Source organism: Neophocaena asiaeorientalis, unplaced genomic scaffold, assembly GCF_003031525.2.
Source record: "Neophocaena asiaeorientalis asiaeorientalis breed wild unplaced genomic scaffold, Neophocaena_asiaeorientalis_V1.1 scaffold99, whole genome shotgun sequence".
Taxonomy (NCBI): domain Eukaryota; kingdom Metazoa; phylum Chordata; class Mammalia; order Artiodactyla; family Phocoenidae; genus Neophocaena; species Neophocaena asiaeorientalis.
In genome coordinates, this window is record NW_020173022.1 from 778,728 (window position 1) to 803,209 (window position 24,482).

Genomic DNA, 24,482 nt, shown 5'->3' on the forward strand with positions numbered 1-24,482 from the left:
CACATATGGTCACCTTATCTTTGATAAAGGAGGGAGGAATGTACAGTGGAGAAAGGACAGCCTCTTCAATAAGTGGTGCTGGGGAAACTGGACAGGTACTTGTAAAAGTATGAGATTAGATCACTACCTAACACCACACACAAAAATAAATTCAGAATGGATTAAAGACCTAAATATAAGGCCAGAAACAAGGGAGGATGGGAGGGAGGGAAGAGATATGGGAACATACGTGTGTGTATAGCTGATTCACTTTGTTATGAAGCAGAAGCTAGCACACCATTGTAGGGCAACTGTACTCCAATAAAAATGTAAAAAAAAAAGAAAAAAAAAAGAAATGAAGACCCCATTCATTCAAAAAAAACAAAAGAAGGCTTATGTAATTACACAATATATGATTTCATTCATATAAATTTTAAGAACAGGCCTAAGTAATTTAGGGTGTTAGAAATCTTTGGGTAAAGGGAGAGGGATAAAGCATGTGAGGGTTTCCAGAGTACTGTTATTTTTCTGTTTCTTGGCCTGGATGGTAATTATACATTCATTTTGTGATAATTCATTAAGCTGAAGACTTATCATTGGTGTACTCTTCTGTATGTTTTGTTATAGTTCAATAAAGAGGTTTAAAAATCAAGGCTCACTACCTACCTAGCAAAGGGTAACCCTCATTTCTGTTGCAGATGAGGTATGCCATCCCAAACATGCTGAAGAGAAGAAAAGAAAAGATGTTAGCATCAAAACAGGGAAATACTGAGAGCCAGAGGGACTAGTTCTTAGTTCCCAGAAAGCCTCCTTTTCAGTCTCTAACAGGAATCTATCCCCTGTTATCAAGGTTATCAAGAGGTGCAGATGCCAAGAGGAAGGGAAAGGAGAAGTTCTTACCTGGTAATAGAGTCTCCAAACAACTTATGTAGCTGCCTTTACCACAGCACCTGGTACATTGTTCAAAAAATGCTTGTTGAGTCTGCATTGGTAGAACTGACCCTTTTCTAGGGAAACCAGACACTCAGTATGGGACCCAATACAGTTAGATGTGTCATATTGTCTCACAGCATGGGAGGATTCTACCAACTGCTCAAACAATGATAGTTCACCTTTGTGGAACACATGCTACGTGCCTGGCAGTTTCAAGGGCTGTACATGTATCATTTTCTTTACTCCTGACAAAAACCTTATTAAGAAGGTATTATTATTATTATGTCCATTTTACAAATGCGAAGATTGAAGTACAGAGAATTTAACTTGAACAAGATCCCACGGCTAGTGGTGACAGAGGATAGTGACAGTCAGTATCTAAAACGAGGCCAGGGGCATATGTTTGCCCACTGCATAATATCATCTCTTGAAGGGGCCTTTTTAGACAAATGGCTCATTCCCTTGTTTATACTATTATACTACCTTGTTATGCCTCTGTTATAGCACATACCAAAGTTTCCTAGGTAATATACACCTAATTTTGTGTATGTTGTCTTCCCCATTAGATTTCAGGACAGGAACCAGGCCCTGTTCATATTTGTATGTGTATTTCTATAGTCTCTTATTTGCAGAGATGGTACAGAGAAACCATAAAGAGGGCAGGCTTTGGGATCAGATAGTCCTGGTAGTTTCAGAAACAGTAGATAGTTTCTGTGGTAGACTGACTGCATTAATGGCGCCATGTCTTCATCTCTACTTGTATCTATGTCCTTTGCTATGTACTGTACATTTGCAGTGTCCTCCCACTCTGGGCTCAGACTTGTGAATGTTTTGGCCAATGGGATGTTAGCAAACATGACATAGAGGCTTGAAAAATGCTTGCTCCCTCTTGATCTTCTGATATTGCCATGACTACATGCCTGGGTTAGCCCAGTATGAGACACATAGAGTCAAACTGTCCCAGTTATGTCAGCCAAAATTCCCAGTTATCCCACCTGAGGTCATCCTGGATCAGCCAACACCCTGTTGAACCCCAGGCATGTGAACAAGCCTAGACAAGATCATCCAAATCCGTCAAGATCAGCTGAACCCCACATATTCATGAGATAAGTAAAAACTTACTGTTGTATACAACTGAGGTTTTGTGGTTGACTATAATGCAGCATTACTGTGGCACTTTGAACCTTGGCTCAATTATTTACTAGATTTATGACTATGGACAAGTCATTTAACATCTCAGAGTCTCAGTTTTTAAATTTATAAAATAGAGTTAATAATAGTTTGTTTCTACCTCATATAGTTGATATTGAGGTAAAGGGCCTAATATTTAATAAGGGCTCACAAAAATTGTTATTCATTCATTTATTCGAACAGCATTTTATTGATGATCTACACATGCCAAGAACAGTGCTGAGCCCTGGGAATACAAAGATGAATAATAAAGACTCCTTGAACCAATTATAGCCCCGATTCTGTTATCTGACCCTTTAAGACCTAGATTCTAGCTTGCTAGTATAAAGAATAATACCCTTTCACTTTCCATCCACCAAGCACTACCATATAGAGCTTTCCATGCTGTTCATTCATTTATTCATCATTACTGATGCCTACCAAGCATTGGGGATATAAGAATGAACAAGAAGTAATCACTATCCTCAAAAAGTTCCCAGTGTAGTAGGTGAAAAGGCACATCGAGTCTGTGATTGTAATGAATGTTCTAATGTGCTGTAGAGTTACACAGAGGAGGAGACAGCTAAACTGTCTGAGCTGGGGTTGGGTAGCTTCCAAAGGCAGCTTCAGAGAGGAGGACATCCTTGAGCTGGATTTCAAAAACTGACTGTGTTAGCGTACGGTATTTGTTTTTCTCTTTCTGACTTACTTCACTCTGTATGACAGACTCTAGGTCCATCCACCTCACTACAAAGTTCATATGGAATCTAAAAAGAAAAGAAAATGGTTCTGATGAACCTAGAGGCAGGACAGGAATAAAGACACAGACGTAGAGAATGGACTTGAGGACATGGGGAGTGGGGAGGGTAAGCTGGGATGAAGTGAGAGAGTAGCATTGACATATATACACTACCAAATGTAAAATAGATAGCTAGTGGGAAGCAGCCGCATAGCACAGGGAGATCAGCTCGGTGATTTGTGACCACCTAGAGGGGTGGGATAGGGAGGGTGGGAGGGAGACGCAAGAGGGAGGGGGATATGGGGATATATGTATACATATAGCTGATTCACTTTGTTATACAGCAGAAACTAACACACCAATGTAAAGCAATTATACTCCAATAAAGATGTTAAAAAAACAAAACTGACTGTGGTTTTCCTAGGAGACTGAGGATGGAATGAGTGAAAGGGAAGATAATCCCCTTAGAACGCCCCCTGGACCCCCACCCAGAGGAAAGGGCACAGGAGGAGATGAGGTAGGAAAAGCAGGTGGTTACTTTGTATGCCATTGCAAGGACTTTGAAAATTATCATGAAAATGATTGGAAGATACTGAGGGGTTTTAAGCCCCAATGCGAGAGCAAGTTGGGCTTTGAGGGAACGCATTTCACTAAACACTTAGAGGAGGAGCAATCCCTGTTAATGCCTGGACACACAGTTGATGTGATCAATAGTTAATGGTTGGTGATTGGGTCCATCTGGGTCCAAACAGAAACTCGAATGAGGGGATTCTCTGTTCTCTTTACACAACCTTTGAAGAATTACCCTCATAGTCTCAGAACTGAGGGTAGAATGGGATCTTCCACCGTACTATACTATCAGCAGGATAGAGGAAGATGAAGGAATTTGAAATCTGGGCCTTGGTCTGGGAAGGAATAGATTTTAATTTCATGAGCTGTCTTTGAATCTGAAATGGGTGACCTGTTGTTTTGCTATCATAATTGTCCTACTTCTTTACTAAAGAGTACTGCAAGATCAATGCCCCACACTCACACTTTCTCATTAAGGCCCAAACACTGATACACTGGTCCAGAATCTGCAACACCTTTCATGACTTTCTTTGGAAGCTCTTTAAAAAAGTAGGCTGGTAGGTTGCTGCCATTGTAGGTGACGGAGTCACAGGTCACGATTCCTGGGTAGTACATCATCATCCTGGCAGCTATGTTGACTTTTTGACCAATGACTATAATAAGAAGGAGAGAGAAAGGCAAAGAGCTGGGAGAAAACAGCCATTGAACTGAGTGTAATCTGAGGCATACTGTCCCCAAACGGCATTGTTACCCTTTACTCCCTCTGCCTCTCATGGATGACACAGCAATCTCACCTTCAACTACCCAGATTCAGCCAATGGCTATTTTAAAATACATAGGGAGTTAACTCATTTAGCCACCTGGGAGGCTAAGGGGATGATCTGCTCAGGGATAGCAGGACCCTGAATATGGAGAAGATTCTGTTAAGTGGGATGCTGGACAGGGCCTGAGGGCCCTCAGATGAGGTATACTTGGTCTTCTGCTACAAGAGAGATAAGCAGAAGCTTGGGCCTGGAACAGTGATCTCCAATTGGGTCTGCATGTTCCTGCGTATGAGCCTTCATTTAATTTTTTAAGAGTGAGTAAATGGGGCTGGAAGGAGTGTGTGTGTAGGATTGGTTTAGGGGATATTGTAAGAGGTAATACACTGTAGTGCAAAGAGTCTGAAACCAGGTTATGCAGGTTTGGATCTCAGCTCTACCTCTAACTACTATACGTAAATTACTTGGGCAAAATACTTGAACTCTTCCATGCCTCAGTTTTCTAATCTGTAAAATGGGGTTGATAATAGTACCTCTCTCAGAGGGTAGTTTATGAAGATTAATGAGTTAATACACGTAAAGAACTTCGAGAAGTGCTGGGCTGCTAGTAAGTCCTCAGTTAATAATACTACTAATTAGGTATTAAATGTTGAAATTTGACATAAACTTGAATATTCCTGATTAAGATATTCATTTTTTAAAAACAGTTTATTATGGGGAAATTTGACCGTACAATAAAGCATGGTATCATGAATCTATATACCCATCACCCAGTCCCCAAAACCATTAACCCGTGGCCAATCCCACTCCATCTCCATTCCCATCCACTCTCCACCCTGTATTATTTTGAAGAAAATCTCAGACGTCGTATCATTTCAGACATAACTATTTCAGTTTTATATGTACTCAGTATTTTAGATGTATTATTTCTGAACATATAAAACCGTAATAGGATTGAAGAGGAAAAAGCAGTGAAATCTTGAGATAACACCTACTTACTATTTCCTTTTGAGATTAGTACTATTTATCAGTAATGCCAATATTCATAATTTTTAAGAAGCAGTCCTGTGGCTTCTCTGGTGGCGCAGTGGTTAAGAATCCCCCTGCCAATTCAGGGGACAGGGGTTCGAGCCCCGGTCCAGGAAGATCCCACATGCCATGGAGCAACTAAGCCTATGCACCACAACTACTGAGCCTGCGCTCTAGAGCCCGCGAGCCAGAGCTACTGAGTCTGCGCACCTAGAGCCCGTGCTCCGCAACAAGAGAAGCCACCGCAATGAGAAGCCTGCGCACCACAACGAAGAGTAGCCCCCGCTCGCCGCAACTAGAGAAAGCCCGTGCGCAGCAAAGAAGACCCAAAGCAGCCAAAAATAAATAAATTAAAAAAAAAAAAAAAAAGCAGCAGTCCTAACCTATCCCAGGAATTAAGAGGAGTAACCGTTTAATGTGAACAGAAAATTAACATAAGGGTCCATCGTCCCATGAGATTATGGCCCCCCATGGCTCCCCTCCAATGACTGCATATTTCTTATACTCAATCATAGCCCCAGAAATGCATATTTGCGATCATTGAGCTGTCAAGGGGCAAAGCTATATGGCTTGGTTCCGTCTGGAAGACTGTAAACTTTCTGAATGCAGGGCCCACGTCTCACTTATTTTTGTCCTTCCTCCCACCAAGCCCAGTGGCAAGGCACAGTGTTTGCTGAAAGGAAGATGGAGATAAGTTAGCCCAGCACACCTGTGTACTCGTGCCTCACAGAGTGTCCAACGATTCCGCAGAAGACAATCCCGCTGGCCACGCCGATGGAAACAGTGCTGGCTCCGGGCAGAAAGAGAGTTGTGAGGAAAGAGACAAAGACAATGAGGACAAAGAAGGCAGGGAGGGTGGGGACAAGGTGATGAATGGGATGGGGGAGGGGTGGGAAAGGATCTTCAAGAAATAACTCTCTTCCCTTTGTAGTTAGGTTAGGGCAATTGTACGTGGCCTGGAGATGTAAAGGAGGGGCAGTTTGTGACTGAGAGCTAAGTTCTTAGAAGTGATAACTCAGTTCACTTTTCTGCTATTTTTAAGTATTCATCTGAGCTATTTTTCTGTAAAATAAGCTCATCACCCCAAATGGACTTTCAATATAGAATGACTTTGAGTAAACAATTTTAACTATCTTTTGTGATTGCTAGAAAGAACAAGGTCATTGTTTTGAAAGGAAGTAACTCAGTGTGTGGCATCAAAAGCTAACTTGGCTAATGCATACAGATGACTAGAGGCTGAGAAGGTGGAATATTTAGGGCAAGGGGTGGTACCTGTTAGAGTAGACCAGAGTGGGCCGCAAGTAGGGTCACTGGGGTGCTCAGTCTGGGGGAGCCTGAGGGCACTGAGCTCTTGGACAGCTGGGGTTGAGGATTGGTAAACAGTATCTTGACAGTTTTGCTCAGTGGATCATCTTGAGACCAAATCAATATATAAATTTCCAACCCAAGGACTTACGTTATCTCCTAGTTATTAAAAATCAACTCAGGTCTCCAACATAGTTGGGAGCGCGACCTCTACCAGAAAGTAAGCCAGAGTAGAGAGAGACAACTCAGTTAGACTCTCTCTGGTACATTTGGACTTTTTAGGAGTATCCTTTCTCCACCTGGCCTTGACCATCCCCCGTCTGACTGCATCAGGGCTGGGTTTGCTCACCCTACCTGTACATTAGGTGAGTGATGAATGCAGACATAAGGGCACCCAGGCAAGGACAGCCTTCTCCTGTCTTCCTCTTCCCTGACACTTGTCCTATCTCCCCATACCCTACAGCAGGGTCAGGGACCAGACGGAATCAGGGTCTGGAAACACTCACTGGATCTTGTGGACGTGAGAGCAGAAGTCAAATATATCCACAGCACTTTCCAAGGCATGAGTGATCTCATCAGGTGCCTTTTCCCCAGGAAAACCAAAGACACAGAGAAAGGAGCAGCCCTGTGAGGGAGAGAATCAGCAAACACAGCTGGCAGACAGTCAGCTTTAAACTGGACCAGCTAGAAGGCCCAGTGGAGGGTGGGCAGCAATTTTCACTCTCTGAAACAAATTTCATCATGAGTTCTCTCACACCCATTTTATTTTTAGCAAACTTCATGTAACTTCTGGTGCATCATCAACAGTAGGGCTTGAACCTGAGAGGGGCTTGTTTTTACTCCAGAGATAGTGGGTTGTACTGAGCTATTTGTGTTCACCCTCCTCTACTCTCGCCTGCGGCCAAGGTCTTGGCTGCAAGGTACTAAGTTTCAGGCCAAGAAGCAGCACAGAGCAAAAGGTACCAGCTCTGGAATCAGAAAATCTGTGTTCTCAGGCCACTTCCCAAGTGTAGAAACCTGGACAAGTCAATTACACTCTATGAACTTCAGTTTATGAATCTGAAAATGGGTATAACCTAGACTTGCTGAGGTTGGTTTGATTACTGAAAATATTAATATATTATATATACATATTCACACATATATACACATATACCTTATAAACTCTAAAGTTCTTTTCAGATATTGTTATTATTCATTTTTCTTAAGGATAAAGGCTTAAGCTGGGAGTGGTTTTTCTCACAAAAATTTAACTCTCTCAAGCAGAGAGTAAGCTCTAAAACTTGGCACTTTTACTACCAGTCCCTTAAAAAATGATCTCAGGGCTTCTCTGGTGGCGCGGTGATTGGGAGTCCGCCTGCCGATGCAGGGGACACGGGTTCGTGCCCCGGTCTGGGAGGATCCCACATGCCGTGGAGTGGCTGGGCCTGTGAGCCATGGCTGCTGAGCCTGCGCATCCAGAGCCTGTGCTCCGCAACGGGAGAGGCCACAACAGTGAGAGGCCCGCGTACCGGGAAAAAAAAAAATGATCTCAGACACTGTTTTCTGTAAGAAAAGGGCATAATGAATAAAGCCCAATGAGTTAAAAATTTGAGTCTATGTATGTTATATCCTGATAAAATGCAAAAGAACAGTAAAATGCCTCAATTTCTTCAACCCTCTCCAAAAAGAAGCTGACCAAGAATCAAATCCTAATTGGCGCTGGGTTCTGTTGTGATGTGCGAGGGGAGCCCTGAATCCAGGTCTGTGAAGAGACTAGAGCGCAGCCCCTTTGGGGCCACTAGTGGGTCTGCTTTGCCTGGAAATTCTGCCTAGTGGCTTGGGAAGGTCTCACGCTGGCAGTGAGACTAGCACCTCTCATCTGCTGAGTGCTGACGTGAACTGGCATTGCAACAAGTGCTTCACACATATATTTTTTAAAACTTCCAACAATCATTTGAGGCAAATACTATCCCCATTTAAATAATATCCCTATTTTTATTCAGGAACAAACCAAGTCTCAGAGAAGTTCAATGACTTGCTAAAGTCACACAGCTGAGAATTGTTGGAGCCAGGAACTGTCTCTCCAGGAATTGTCTGGAGTGTCTGTTAGACACCGAAGACTGTTCTCTTAGGTTCTATGCTCTTTTCTGATGATACTCCTGAATGAATATGGAAGAAAGTACTAGAGCACACTGTGCTGGAGGGCCCCACTCCCTCAGAAGCACAGAGTTTATTTTTCCTACAAAGAATTTGTTCTTTTTGCCTGGTTCTGGGACAACTTGTGTGAGTTACCCATCTTTGCAGCCCTAGCTTTCAGTGGCTATGAAATGCTCAATAAGTGCTTATTGAATTAGTGAATGAATGACTGTGGGGTAGTAATTGAGTGCCCTGCTCTTAAGATACAGAAACACCGGAGACGGGGAGTCAATTCTTTTTTTTTCTTTTTTTTTGCGGTATGCGGGCCTCTCACTGTTGTGGCCTCTCCCGTTGCGGAGCACGGGCTCCAGAAGCGCAGGCCCAGCGGCCATGGCTCACGGGCCCAGCCACTCCGCGGCATGTGGGATCTTCCCGGACCGGGACACGAACCCGTGTCCCCTGCATCGGCAGGCGGACTCTCAACCACTGCGCCACCAGGGAAGCCCGGGGAGTCAATTCTCATGAGCACTTCTGTGATAATTTATCACATCATTTTTCTCTGAATTGATTAAGAGCAGATTGAAAACACTGAGAGCTAGATGTGACACCCACCACCCACCCACCCCAACTGATTAAGAAACTGAAAGGGGAACTGGAAGTGTACCTACGGCAGGTGGAGATTATCGGAAATTACAGCTTCTGGGGTATGACGGTTACTAGAAACCTGACCTAAAATCTCTGGGAGATGCATTATACCCTGGGTTGCAGATATACGTATGTATAGTGAAAGCTAGTTGAACACAGGGGTTAAGAGCACAGACGAAGAAGGCACATTACCTGGGTTTGAATCCCAGTCCACCATTTAATCTCATCTTGTCTCAGTAGCCTCATCTCTACCTAAACCTCCTCATCTGTAAATTGGGGACAATAAGAGCAGTACCTACCTCTTGGAGTAGTCATGAGGAGAAATGAGTAAAATATGTAAAGTGTGGAGAACAATGCCTGGCACGTAGTGAGTGCCATATCCACCATGTAAGCTGTACTTATAACTATGATAAAGACTGATAGTTCTAGGTTAAAGGTGTCTATTCCCTCCCTCTCCCCCATGTCCATAGACATGAATGCTAACCTTAAATTACTGGCAGGTTCCCACACCTTTAGTGGGAAATTTACCTTGTCAAACATGAAGACTTTGTTGATTTGGCCTCGGAAGACCCTCAGGACAGAATTAATGTGCACGCAGGCATCCTGGATGGCTGAGCCTATGACTTCTGCTTTGTCTTGGTCCTTAAACATCAGGTTCACAAACACGATCGTCACTGGGCGAAGCTCAGACAAATAACCCCGAAGCTGTTTGTCATCAATCTGCAATTTAGAGGGAAGCTTTCCTTAACATGTGTCCTTGGCAGTGGATCTTTCCTCCCAATATCACCCTTACACCCAAAATTATCACTGGGATAGAACTAGCCTTTTGAGATTCTCTAGGGAAGCTGAAGTTATCAAAGTTGGGAGGTACAACACAGAAGAGGCAACCCAAAGTAAAAAAGATGGAAACGGAATGGCCTATCAAAATCTCTTCCACGGCTTCCCTGGTGGCGCAGTGGTTGAGAGTTCGCCTGCCGATGCAGGGGACACGGGTTCGTGTCCCAGTCCGGAAAGATCCCACATGCCGCGGAGTGGCTGGGCCCGTGAGCCATGGCCGCTGAGCCTGCGCATCCGGAGCCTGTGCTCCGCAACGGGAGAGGCCACAACAGTGAGAGGCCCGCGTACCGCAAAAAACAAACAAACAAAAGAAAACAAAACTGCAAAAAAAAAAAAAAAATCTCTTCCAATGGAAACCTACACACCTGCTCATTTTTGGCCAGACACCACTCGCTTGCCCCAACTGCTAGCTCCCTCATGCCGATATGAGCCGTCACAATAAAAAAAGGACTGCTGCTCTTTTGGCTCCCTTACAATGTAGGAATAAGAATAGCATGCTATGTAATTCAACCTTATGTTTTCAGAGAATATTTTCATATTCTACCCTATTTTATCCTCAAATGAAATAAAGTCAGCATTATTATGCCCACTTTACTAATTATATAACTGAGAGATGGTGAAATAACATAATTTTCCCAAGTCACATGGGGAAACAGTAGCAAACAAAAATGCAAATCTACAGACTTCTAGTCCAACATTCCATTTATAACATCCTCCTGCACAGGGAAAGGAAAGGAGGGTGTTCCCAAATTATCCCTGCTTATATCATCAGCCCTGAATTTTGTTAAATTAACTGCATAGCAAACCAATGGGGGAGAATCACTGCATTTTTTTCTCCCCCAAATAGCACAAAAGTGTCAAATTCTCCATTGGCTATGTGAAACACAACTTCTGGATGAAAGAGGAAATTGTGTATAGGGAATCTTGCAGTCAATTGTGTATAGGGAATCTTGCAGGCTGAGACAGTCCTGGTTTCATGTAATTTGAGACTTTTCATAAAATTTAATTTAATATTTTCTAACTCAACAATATGATAACTTTCTGAGTTTTCAAATGAATTTCTTAAATATCAATAATTAATATTAAATACATAATTTTAAATGTTAAAGTAATTAATTAATTTAAAATTTATTCTGTCAGGCCATGTGTTCTGAGTTTTGGTTTGGAAAATGCAACCACATCTCTGTTCTTTTTCTTTTTTTTAAAACATATCTTTCTATTATATGCCTACAACTCTGTTTTGTTTTACCTTGAATTTTTAGGGGTGCTTTTTATTTTTTTATTATTATTATTTTAAAATTTTATTTTATTTATTTATTTTTGGCTGCATTGGGTTTTCATTGTTGCGCTCGGGCTTTCTCTAGTTGCAGCAAGGGTTACTCTTTGCTGCAGTGCACACGTTTCTCATTGTGGTGGCTTCTCTTTGCTGCAGAGCACAGGCTCTAGGCGTCCGGGCTTCAGTAGTTGTAGCACGCGTGCTCAGTAGTTGTGGCTCACGGGCTCTAGAGCACAGGTTCAGTAGTTATGGTACACAGGCTTAGTTGCTCCGCGGCATGTGGGATCTTCCCAGACCAGGAATCGAACCCGTGTCCCCTGCATTGGCAGGCGGGTTCTTAACCACTACGCCACCAGGGAAGTCCCCACATCTCTGTTCTTGAAGTGCAGGGACAGGCCTTGGTAAAGCTGTAAAAGGTTTCTCTTTTGCCTCCTTTCAGCTCCCTTAGCTGTTATATCTTCAGCTGGTGTTCGTCATTCCTACCCACAATTTTCACAGTGACTCACGGAGTCTCACATATCCCATTCCTGTAGACCTTGCTCTCAGCTGGTAACAGCTGAAGAGGCATAATGTGTTATATCTCTTAGAGGGAGGGAGGGGAAGAGGGGGTGGCTCTCTTGAGCTTCAAAAACCTTGAAGAGTCGAACAATTGCAGCCACTAAAGGGAGTTGTTTCTAAATTGAGCAGAATGTGGAGGGGTGCATTCTGACAGCTCTTCAACCCATACTGTGAAGGCAGCTGCCCACTGATCAGGCTTGTCCTACAAAGACTTCCTCTAGGGCACAACTGCATTTTGATGGGATTAAGAATTAAAACAGCCATATATTAGAGGCAGTGTATAGCCTGTGCAAAAAATGTAGGGTTCAGAGAGAACAGAGTTCAAATCCTAGGCACATTTGCTACTTTACAACCTCAGGAAAGTTCATGGCATCCTCTGGGTCTCAGTTTTCTCACACATAAGGGATAAAAATATCTGCCAAGGATTGTGAAGAATAAATATATGAAAGGGTAGAGGGACTTCCCTGGTGGTGCAGTGGATAGGACTCTGAGCTCCCAACGCAGGGGCCCTGGGTTCAATCCCTGGTCAGGGAATTAGATCCCATGTGCATGCTGCAACTAAGAGTTCGCATGCCACAACTAAGTAGCCCACCTGCCCCAACTAAGACCCGGTGCAACCAAAAAAATAAATATTAAAAAAAAAAAAGGTGAACCACTTGGCTATAAATGTAGTTCAGATATATGTAGGCTATAAAAAGAAAGAAAGAGTAGAGTGTCTGGCATATGGTGAGTGCTCAGAAACAGTTATAATTTGCACAGATTAATGCATTTGAGAGAACCTAGATCTAAGGAAATGGTGCAAAGGGAAAACTTTGGGGGCTGGAGGTAGTTCTGAGAGTTCTAATTATCTGTATTAACTTTCAAAGCTTAAGATCCAATTCAAGTGACTTAAGAGAAACAGTATCATCCACTTGGCGTCTTTCTGCTATGTGGCCTATAGAAAGGGTAACCATATGTTCTTATATGCTTGGGACAGGTTCAGTTTGCCCAGTTGTGTAAGGCAACACAGTCCTAGTTTACGCCTGTTGTCACAGTGTAATTATGAATAATGCCCCTTTAACTCTTAAAAGTATCCCGACGTGAACAATAAACTTTTCAGTCACCTAGGCATGGAGAATGTCAGCCCCACCTCCTTTTACTTCAATGAAACATTTTACAAGCTACTGGTTTTCTTGATCTTAACAGCTGTCCAAGATCCCTGACACGCCAAAAGCCAATAAATTAAAATATGAAAATACCTGTTTCGATATGCTTTCCATCACATACTTTTGTAGGGACAGCTCCAGTTCAGGATCGGACTCCAGCATGCAAGCAAGCCTCAGGAGGTCTAAGAGGGCAGAAGGAGGGGCAGGCTCAGAAAGGGAGGCTTGGCTCTGCAGTGCTAGAGAGAGGCACCTCCCAGTCCCCATTCCCTTGGGCAGTGGTCGTCACTGTTCAGTCAGAACACTCTGGGCTACCTAGTGGTCAAATAGGGCCAAGGGAAATCCAATGAGAAGTTCTCAGAAGTTGCAGATTCCCCAAAATTCAGTTGCGTGTAGCTCAAAACCCTGTTCTAATTGTCATCACGGTTCAGAACTTAAGGAGACTTTCACCTCCATACTTGGCCTAAAAGTCTTGCCACAGGTGATGGGAATGGAGAGATGAGGGAACGCCAATGGAGGACAATGGTGACAGAATGTAGGGGATGACAGAGTTGAAAGAGCAGCACAAGTAAGATTCAGGACACTGGCTTCTGATCTCAGGTTTGATACCAACTCACTGTGTGACTCTGGGCAAGTCGCTTCACTGCCCTGGTTGACTCCTACTTCCTTGTCCAGGGAAAATAAGCACTGGGGTTTCATTATCTCTATGGTTCTCGTTACTGTAATGGTTGATAGTTCCATACTCTAAAATAGACTGATAGGAGGTGGTAAGAACGAGCTTGAAGAAATCAAAAAGTGAGGGAGAAAGGAAGGATGATAGGCTTTTAGCAGGGAGTAAAATAATGATAATGTGAAAAAAAATAGTTGAAAAATAACAACGGAGTCTGAAAGGGATACAAATTAAGAAGAAAATTTAATTTTAAAGTCTTTATGGAATATATTCAAAACCTAGTATATTTAAAACACCATGCTAGGCACTGTGTGGGGAAAAAAGTCATTAGGAAACTTGGACTTTTTCCTGGAGGCACTGACTTATGGACACTCAAGTATAATATTTTTAGAAAATTTAAATAGAAAAGAGGCCAAATGGGCTAAAAGATTATAAAGACCAGAGAGATTCAGAGGAAGCAGAGGCCTGGACAAACTGGTTTAATCTGAAAAGGGTTCAAAGGAGAACTAGGGATTTTACTCAATCTTGAATGACTTACAGCTTTTTACTAGAAGGATTGAGGAGGGCATTCCTAGCAGGGGGAACCAAGTTGGTTAAAGTCAAGAATGAGCACAGTATGTTACTCTAGCCTGCCTGGAGCCCCATGTGAATATTGGAGATTAACAAGAAATGACACTAAATAGACTGTGGAAAAAGGCAAAGAGCTGCTCAGGAAGAGAGCAGGAGTTGTAAAGGTCTAGACCATTACGGTGGCGATGGTTATGGGGACAAAACTTATAAAGAATTTGGCTGGCTTTCGTTTCTGGTACCTGAGAGTAACTTCTAAACTGTTGGGATTTCCCAGTTCATAGGATTGTCTCTGTTATTCACTGTGGGCCCTTTGGACCACACCTGAATTTATGCTAATGAGATGATTCAGGATAGGGGTCTATCTGGAAAGACCAAGCACATGATAAGAGGGTTGGGGCTTCGAGCCAGGTGATTAGAGCCTGACCTCCAGGACTTCTGAAGAGGGAATGGGGACTGGAGATTTAGTTCAATTGCAAGGCCAATGATTCAATCAACATGCCTACTTAATTAAATGCCAATAAAATCTCTGAACCCCCAAAAGCTTGGGTGAGCTTCCCTGGTTGGTAATCATACCTTGATGTGCAGGGAGAGTGATGTGTCCTGAGGATACAGAAGCTTCATGTTTGGGACTCTCCCAGACCTCACCCTATGTGTCTAGAGATAAATACAACACTGGTCTTCATTTGTATCCTTTACAATAAAGCCATCATTATAAGCATAGCACTTTCCTGAGTTCTGTGAGTTATAGTGAATTATTTATTGAACCTGAGAGCATTGTGGGAACCCTTGGATCTGTAGCCAATTGGTCAGAAGTGCAGGTGGCCTGGTGATCTCAGAGCTTGCAGCTGGTGTCTGAAATAAGGAGAGTCTTATGGAGGACTCCACCTATCTGTGCTAACTCCAGGTAATTAGCACCAGAATTGCACTGCACTATTGCAGTGACCAAAATAAGGCCAGAAGAAGCTCTTTATTGAAGGCATCATTAAGATCTAGGAGTTGGGATGGGATACAACTCAAGGAGTGTCACTAGACTTTCTCCATCCTTGGAGCTTTTGGGTTCTTGGCCTTTCCTGGTCAATTTTCCTGCAGTTCCCCTCAGTGTCCCTCCCACCCCATTACCTGCTGCAATTTTGTAAAATTACAGTCTACTATTTGTGATGTTCAAAATATTCAAGACCTACACATAAATGATGAGAAAGAAAAATGATTCAAAGATGTTTCTGAAGTTTCTAGTTTGGATGAAGAAACAGTTTTTAGGGAAAGATAAGTAGCATAGAATTTAGACAATGTTGAAATAAATTTCTAGGCCCAAGATGGAGCTGTTCCCTGCCCAGGGTGCCATGTCAGCAAACCAAGACTTAGATAACGTTTGTTTCCCTGTAAATGCTCCTCTTAACCAGAAATGCAATAATCCAGTCAGCCAATCCCTAAATGCCAAGCCAACTCTGGGCCTTCTCACCCCACACAAGACTAACTATATGACCCCACCCAATCAGATATTTTTTATTTGTCTCTTCCTTTATGCTTTACCCTATAAAAGCTTCCTGCCCTCTGCACCATTTTGCAGAAGACTGTCTACTTCATGAAGTGTTAAAGTTTGTTTTGTATCACCTAAATTGTCCTGCTTTCCTCACCCTAGTCCCAGCCCTGTGGAGTCATGGGGAAATCCAGCATAGATGAATGGTTCCACAAAATGTGGGTAGAGAAGACCAGACAGTCAAGGACAGATCCCTGAAATCATCAACATTTAAGGAATAGAAAGGGCACTGAAAATGGGTAGTTTGAGGGGTAAAAGCAAAACTAGGAAAGAATATTCTTGAAAGCAAGGAAAGAGGAGAAGGTAGTATCCAGAAAAAGAGAGTAATCTAAAGCCAAGCACCTAGTATGAGGCCTGAAGAGAGGTCAGTTGGTTTGGTAAGTTGATGGTTATTAGTGACCTTGACATAAACAGTCTCAGTAGACAGAAGAAGTGGACAGAAGCTAGATGTCAGGGGCTCAAGACTGACAAGTAGGTGAACACATGCCCCCTCACCTCCGAGGTGCATGTAATCAATGCTTATTAGGTGAATAAATAAATGAGAGGATAGAAGAAGAGGCAGAGACATACAGATTACTATTCTGAGAAGTTTGGTGGTGAAGGTTAGAAGGGAAAAGTAGGGTTCATAGAAGTTTTATTTTTTTCTTTTATCATGGAGAAGACTTACAAATGTTTGGACGACGAGGGAAGGAGTCATTGCCAAGGGAGAGGTAGAGGACCCGAGGAAGGTTGTGGGGAATGGGAAGGAGGTCCCTTTTGTGTGCTGCTGGGACTGGGAGCTGTACTGAGGAGGCCAATCACTTGTAATGGAGCCCCTGGCATTGGTATAAGACCCTACTGACCAACTGTAGAGGCAAAGGCTTTTGTCTATAGAGGGTACTTACTTTTGTGGTCACTTGAAGGATAATAATCCATGAAAGCCATACACCTTGTGAAAAATTCATCAAAGTTAAAAGAAGGGGGTGGTTTTAAGAAATTAACCTAAATTGAAAAAGAAAAAAAGAGAAGTTTTTGGTTATTCTGAGGGCTGTCTGGTCCTTTGAATGTAATTTCTCAACAGAAAGGGCAGGGTGTATGCTTTTGAATATCCAGGACATGATAAACAGAGACTAGCATACTTAAACAATGAAGAGATTTATTTGCATGTGACTACGTTAAAAATATCTCCGATTGGTCATTAAAATCTCAATCTTTGGTATATACACAGAGGGCCATTCCAAGGGGCTGACCTGTATACTTTTCCAGTCTTAGAACTTTCTTCTTCTTTTTCTTATTCTTTTATAATATTTTAATTCAAATAAAGCCTGGTTAAACTGTACATCATTTCTTTCTTACAAGCGTAAAAAGACAAAGTGTGCTAATGCCCCAAAAGGTATCAGGAACAGCACCAGTAATAAGATTCATATCAAACCATGAACCCCAATATATGATACATGGAGAATGGCACAACCTCATTTCTGTGACATTCTTGCCCCCCCAAATGGATAACCTTAGTCCAATAATGAGAAACTATCAGGCAAAACCAGACAGAGGGACATACACTAAAATAACTGATTAATGCTCTTCTTACATGTCAAGGTCATAAAAGACAAGGAAAAACTAAAAAACTGTTTTAGAGATTGCAGGAGGCTAGGTAAAAATAACAAAATGTGGTGTGAGATCACGGATAGAATCCTGGAACATTCCACTGAGGACTTTAGTGGGAAAACAGGTGAAATCCAAATAAGGCCTTTAATTAGTGAGCAGTATTGCACCAATGTTAATTTTCAGGTTTTGACTATTGCACTCTGGTTATGAAGAATGCTAACATTTGGGGAAGCGGGGTAAGGGATATATGGAAACACTCATATTATTTTTGAACTTTCTTGTGAGTCTAAAATTAATTAAAAATTAAAAACAATTTTTAAAGGTATAAGGAACGATTGAAGAAGATGGGGGAATGGGGGGCATTGCTATCACCCAGCTAGGTCATGCAGCTGGGATGTGTATTACTGGGAGAGTGAGTAGGGGAGGGCTGTGAGGGTTGTAGACTGATGCATACCTAGTACACTGTGTGTGGGGGGGCGAGGGGGCTCTCAACTTTGCCTGCAATTCCATGTGTTCACCATCTCTTCTTTCCATCTGCCAAGCAGTCTCATTCTTGGCTCATCCAGCAGTGCAGCTCTGCCCCCTTTCTCTAATTGGCTACATCCCAAGGACAGTTCTGCTTATAGTTGGTCTTCAACTTAACTACAGTGCCTTCTACTAGGCAGGGCCACAGGAAAAGTCTCTTCCTTCACTAATCTTTGCTGCCCCTGCTCACCTCCAATCCTCACCCTCGGTGATTCCTCACCCTGAGTTAGGAGAGTATTGAGCAGAGAACCTGAAGGCCAATGGCAGCCGTCAAAACTACAACCCTGTGCTCCTAGGGAATAGCCAGGAGACTCTTCCTTTCATTAAGCAAGGGCACTGGTCCTCCCAAAGGCCTCCATACCCAAATTCCACATCCTTAATTACCACGGAGAAGCCTGATCATTTCCTCTTGAACTCACCAGCCTTGGTTCCTCCCAGAGGAGGTGTTCTGGACCAATACTTTACTTATTTATTTATTTGGCTGTGTTGGGTCCTCGTTGCTGCGTGCAGGCTTTCCTCTAATTTCAGGGAGCGGGGGCTACTCTTCATTGTGGTGCGCGGGCTTCTCATTGCGGTAGCTTCTCTTGTTGTGGAGCACGGACTCTAGGCGCCCGGGCTTCAGTAGTTGTGGCATGCAGGCTCAGTAGTTGTGGCTCATGGGCTTAGCTGCTCTGTGGCATGTGGGATCTTCCTGGACAAGGGCTCGAACCCATGTCCCCTGCATTGGCAGGTGGATTCTTAACCACTGTGCCACCAGGGAAGTCCCTGGACCAATACTTTTTAATCTAACCCAGATTGACCCCATCCGAGTCCAGCCTGGAAGCTTCATGGAACCAGTGGCTTCCCAGTGGCTTTTCTGACAGGAGGCCCCTGGCACAGAATGGCAGAATTTTCTGCAAGTGACAGGATCACACCTACCTTTACTGCTCTCTGATCTGGAATCCTCTCAATTTCAATCATGCTCCGGTCACAGAGCTGCCAGCAGTTTGGTGATAGAATGACATCATTCATCTGCGCCATGTTCTGCGCCAGGCGCACGTCATCCACCGCCTGACCAGTCACTAGAAAGTAGTTTCGAGTTTCATCTCCAAAGACCAACATGGTGATGTGGCCGGCAGCCAGGCCTGGCAAGAAGGCAAGCAATGGATTTGCATGAGAAGTTCTGGCTTGGTCCCCAGCAGCATGGGTTCTTGGACAAATCAGAATCTTGAGCATCCCAGAGCAAAATCTAGTTTCTAAAATTTTACATGGAAATCAGAGCAGTCTATTCTGGGCCTGGCCCTTCCCAAACTCCTTTTCTCCCAAAGCTAGCAAGTTACCTACTTGTTTTCACCTTTCTATGACATTTAGCTCCCTAGATATCTGGCCCTATCAGTCCCCAAATTTATTTTATCTTTTATTCAATTTATTTATACTTTGACTTATTTACACTTCTTATTTATACAGAGGACAGTTTTAATGATTTCTGTTTGGGAACAATTTGCATTTTATCAGAGATTGAGGCTCTAGCTGAAAAGAAGCACTTAGGGTGAAATTTCAGGCAACAGCCAGAGAAGAAAAGGTAGGGGAAAGGAACAGGCATTTTGACCGTCAAGTTCTATCCCAAGAATGTGTCCTCCAGTTGTTTTCAAGTTGGGAGCTGAAGGTTTTGGTACCAAAGCAACAGAAGAGAGAATGTTGTAAAATATGACATGTATACGAAATGTATGTATACATGAACTGTAAGTGATACACAGTTCTTTTAAATGACTATAATTAACATAATCAAAATTTGGTGGGTTTTTTTTTGCGGTATGCGGGCCTCTCACGTCGCAGAGCACAGGCTCCAGACGCGTAGGCTCAGCGGCCGTGGCTCACGGGCCCAGCCGCTCCGCGGCATGTGCAATCCTCCCAGACCAGGGCATGAACCCGTGTCCCCTGCATCGGCAGGTGGACTCTCAACCACTGCGCCACCAGGGAAGCACCAAAATTTGTTTTTTATCTTCGCTCTCTGCCATGCTGATTTGTCAAAGCTGATTTCCCCTGATATATACATATGGTTTGTTTTCCCTCTGAAGCATACTGATGCTTAGGCTCATTAAAAGAAAAGTTACTGCAATAGAATAAAAACAAAAATAAACAAATGGGACCTAATCAAACTTACAAGCTTTTGCAAAGCAAAGGAAACCATAAAAACAAACAAAAAACAGAAAAGATGACCTACAGAATGGGAGAAAATATTTGCAAATGATGTGACAGACTAAGGCTTAATCTCCAAAATATACAAATGGTTCATACAACTCAACAACAAAAAAACAACCCAATCTAAAAATGGGGAGAAGACCTTAAGAGACATTTTTCCAAAGAAGACATACAGATGGCCAGTAGGCGCATGAAAAGATGCTCAACATCACGAATTATTAGAGAAATGCAAATCGAAACTACAATGAGGTATCATCTCACACCAGTCAAAATGGCCATCATTAATAAGTCTACAAATAACAAATGCTGGAGAGGGTGTGGAGGAAAGGGAACTCCTACACTGTTGGTGGGAATGTAAGTTGGTTCAGCCACTATGGAAAACACTGTGGAGGTTCCTCAGAAAACTAAAAATAGAATTATCATATGACCCAGCAATCCCACTCCTGGGCATATACCTGGACAAAACTATAATTCAAAAAGACACATGCATCCCTATATTCATAGCAGCACGATTCACAATAGCCAAAACATGGAAACAACCTAAATGTCCACCGACAGATGAATGGATAAAGAAGATGTGGTACGTATATACAATGGAATACTACCCAGCCATAAAAAAGAACGAAATAATGCCATTTGCAGTAACATGGATGCAACTAGAGATTACCATACTAGTGGAAAGACAAATACCATATGATATCACTTATATGTGGAATCTAAAATATGGCACAAGTGAACCTATCTACAAAACAGAAACAGACTCATAGACATAGAGAACAGACTTGTGGTTGCCAAGGGAAGGACTGGGAGTTTGGGATTAGCAGATGTAAACTATTATATATAGGATGAATAAACAACAAGGTCCTACTGTATAGCACAGGGAACTATATTGAATATCCTGTGATAAACCATAATGGAAAAGCATATAAAAAAAGAATGTATGTGTATAAGTGAGTCACTTTGCGGTAAAGCAGAGATTGGCATGGCATTGTAAATTAACTATACTTCAATTTAAAATTTTTTTAAATAAATAAAATTAAATTAAAAGAAAGAAAAAGTACTGGAACCACTTCACTTCTCTAACAGCCAATCAGCATACACATGAAGGGTCCCCATCATTTTCCAAGAAGGATAATATGTCAAAAATCTCTAGGTGTTAACTTGGAAAAATAAGATTCAGTATTACAACAACTTTGATTATTTTTTCAACAGAAGATTTAACTAATTTGGAAATTCTGAATAACCTAAAGAAAACTGAGAAGCAGTTAATTGGATAACCTCTGATCTTCTCATCATCTATGATACTGGAGGATTATAAAGGTTACAAAGTTTAGTTAGGCAAAAGCGAACACCAACAGCATCAGCTGTAACTCATCATTTACACTTCTCAGAATCTCATTCCCCACCTGTGAAATCCTTTGATGCCTGTACCTGAGGACTGTGGCGAAGTGGAAATGACATAGTGTAATGTCTGCAACACAACTGGAAATACGTGTGATTGTTATTGTACGTGTGAATTTAAGAAGGCCTCTATTAAGTGGAGCTGTGTCGCAGGTTGAACTTTTAAGCTTTTCTTGCACGTGATTCTTATGAAGCGGGGGAGGACCAGACTTACGACATTGCTGAATCCATGTAATCACAAGCTGCTCCCTGTTGTGCTTAATGATACATATTGTTGACAAAAGCAAGACCTAATCATAATAACAGCAATAGTAACGATAAAGACTATTTTGTGGAGTGGTGACTATGTCCCGGGTACTATACTAACCACTTAAATTTACTTTTTTGTAAGAGTCTATGGGGTAGATACTAGTTCTCTTAACTGATAAGTGAGGGAACCAAAATTCACATTCTGGTTAACCTAATCCAAAGTTCAAGACAAGATGGTGGACCTGCGTCACAGTGTTCTACTGTTTTCTCTTTAGGGGGGAGATGCCTCAGGAGTCAGGACCTATATCCAAACTGCTATAGCATCTCTTCTTTCTCAAGAGCTTACCTATCTTGACTCGGACATCCAGGCCTTCTTCAGACTCCTGGGTCTCAAACAATCCATGGATCTCCAGGCTACATTTAATTACCACCGTGATGATGCTTTTCAGTTGCCTCCGCTCCACCTTCCACAGGGCTAGCAGAGCATCACCTTGAAAAGGAAGACACACCGGAGGTCCTGACCTGCCCTGGGGGGCCAGTCTATTTTGTATGAAATCTGTACAGAATTATGCTTCAAACATTTCTCCACCCGGTCTGCTGGCCACTGTTTTCTCTGAGATGTCTCCTTTGTCAGAGCACAAGCCCCTCGGCATTCCTCTCTTACCCCTGCTATGTCGGTAAGCCCCCATACCTGCAAATTTTAAGATGTCTCCTCCAAAAATCAACACTTCTGAGAAAAAAAAAAAAAGAAGGTAAAATCAAACTCTGGTTTCTTTCTTTCTTTTAAATTATGTAAGTTTCAGGTGTACAGAATAACTTTGATTTCTTAAAGCTAATTGAAAGAATCTACTCTTCAACAGTGGGATAGAAATTAGGTCAAGAGAAGAGCAATTCAGAGAATAGGTTTATACTAAAGATGTCATCTCAGACAAGGCATTTAAACCCATTTGAGTCTGTTTCCTCAACTGCAGAATGAGAACAGTGAACTAGATTATGTACCTGCTCTGTTTTTGTGAATGGGAAAAGATAGGAACGAAGACGGTGGGATTGCTGAGGAGGCTTAAGGACAGCTATCCTACTCCCATGATAATGGGACGTTCTTCACTGATCTATGTATGTTATGAGCAGGGGCTTGAGTGAGCATGGGTGAGTACATGAGTGACGGGACTCCATAAGAACTGAAAATCAGAAAAAAACCACAACTATGGTCAACTTGGGTTTTGTTTATTACCAACTTGCATTTTGTTTATTTAGGCTTTCTGACATAAATGGACATTTTTCCTCTTATTTCTGCATCATCACAAATTTGTTGAGCACCGTTGTGCTGAGTGTAATGCAAAAAGGAATTAGATACAGTTTCTGCTTTTAATGGCAATCAAATTTTATTTAGTGGGTGATATTAAGATATTACTAGGGAACTCAGAGCCTGATAATGGACTAGACCTAAGATTTACCTTCATAGAATAAATCCTTTTCTTCATGAATAGTTCGAATTAATAATGCAAACAAGTTGGTAGGCAGAGGTTGAAAAGGAGACCAAAGTTTCAGTCAGCTGGAAGTACTTCAGCATCCATTATTAGGACACAAATTACTGACAAGTTGATTGTAAATCACTCATGTATTCATACCATATTCTCTTAATGACTGTGTTTGCGTTATACTGATGCTAGCTTTTTGGAGTTACTGAATATAACTAAAAGAATTACTACTACAGTTCTTTTAAAAGTAGTCTCTAAATTAGTTTTGTAACTAATGCAAAACTAATCCCTCAAATAGTCTGTGTTAATGAGGTTTGATTGCATTCCTTCATTTGTACTGTACTATATTTCAAAAAGACTAGTTTCATACACATTTCATGGAGACAATGAAGAATGCTAAGCAACAGTACTTTATCAGTTTATAACCACCAAATACAGAAAAACAATGAATTGAAATATGCTTAAGCCAGAAACCTATGGGGACACTTACTCTCCACTATTGCACTTATATAGTGGTTGAGGATCTCCACCAACTGCTCAGCCCCTCTGTCCATGTACATGGCTGTGCTGAACTTCTCAGTCATTGCAGTAAAACCTGTAACAAATGTGCAGCTAGTTTCCTTGTGTGCTGGGAGGAACCAAACAGTCAGGAGAAGAGGACCACACTGGTGAGCAGTGGGCCTCAGCTTTTAAGAACTGGCAGGGTTTCTCTTAAATGATCTATGTGGCTGGTCAAGTGTCAGATATTGGGTCTTCTCTGTTTATTATTTTAGGGGTCAGGGAAAGGCACCAGATAACTCTTCCCTCCTAATTTCTCAACTTGTACAGGGATGACTGCAATTTCTTTAACTAGATATAGAACTTCCATTTCATGGCAATGAAAACTCATAAAATTCAAAGACTTCTGAAGAGGTGGCAAGTTTCCTGTTAAGCTGTAAACAACATCTGGAGAGGCCATTTCCTGAGGTCAATTTTGCCTGGGATGCTGTTGGGTGTGGGGGGTTGAGTCAGTTGGGACAGGGCCATTGGAGCCTGAAGTTCCAGGCCTGGGACGTGGACATCTTAAAGATTTGCCCATTACTGGACATGCTGGGTAAGGGAAGAAGAAAGGGAGCCAGGTCCACGGGTTATCCTTCCTCCCTCCAGTTTTCTCAGTAGGAATATTTGCAGTAACAGCACAAAAACTCGAAAATGCCGCACACACCCCCCCCCCCCCCCCCCC

The 24,482-nt window shown here is 42.3% G+C and overlaps 1 protein-coding gene across 1 annotated transcript in view; it reads right to left on the reverse strand.

The window, feature by feature from the left end:
* The window catches only part of ADCY10 (adenylate cyclase 10), an 81,091-nt gene that overhangs the window by 56,346 nt on the left and 263 nt on the right, over positions 1–24,482 (reverse strand). The window contains exons 2-12 of the mRNA XM_024742424.1: positions 23,751–23,855; positions 22,474–22,512; positions 22,129–22,272; positions 18,870–19,075; positions 16,724–16,820; positions 13,159–13,247; positions 9,778–9,969; positions 6,993–7,111; positions 5,891–5,967; positions 3,855–4,044; positions 646–701 (exon numbers count right to left, since the gene is read on the reverse strand). Coding sequence (XP_024598192.1) covers positions 646–701; positions 3,855–4,044; positions 5,891–5,967; positions 6,993–7,111; positions 9,778–9,969; positions 13,159–13,247; positions 16,724–16,820; positions 18,870–19,075; positions 22,129–22,272; positions 22,474–22,512; positions 23,751–23,855 — 1,314 coding nt within the window. The remainder of the gene's footprint in view (positions 1–645; positions 702–3,854; positions 4,045–5,890; positions 5,968–6,992; positions 7,112–9,777; positions 9,970–13,158; positions 13,248–16,723; positions 16,821–18,869; positions 19,076–22,128; positions 22,273–22,473; positions 22,513–23,750; positions 23,856–24,482) is intronic.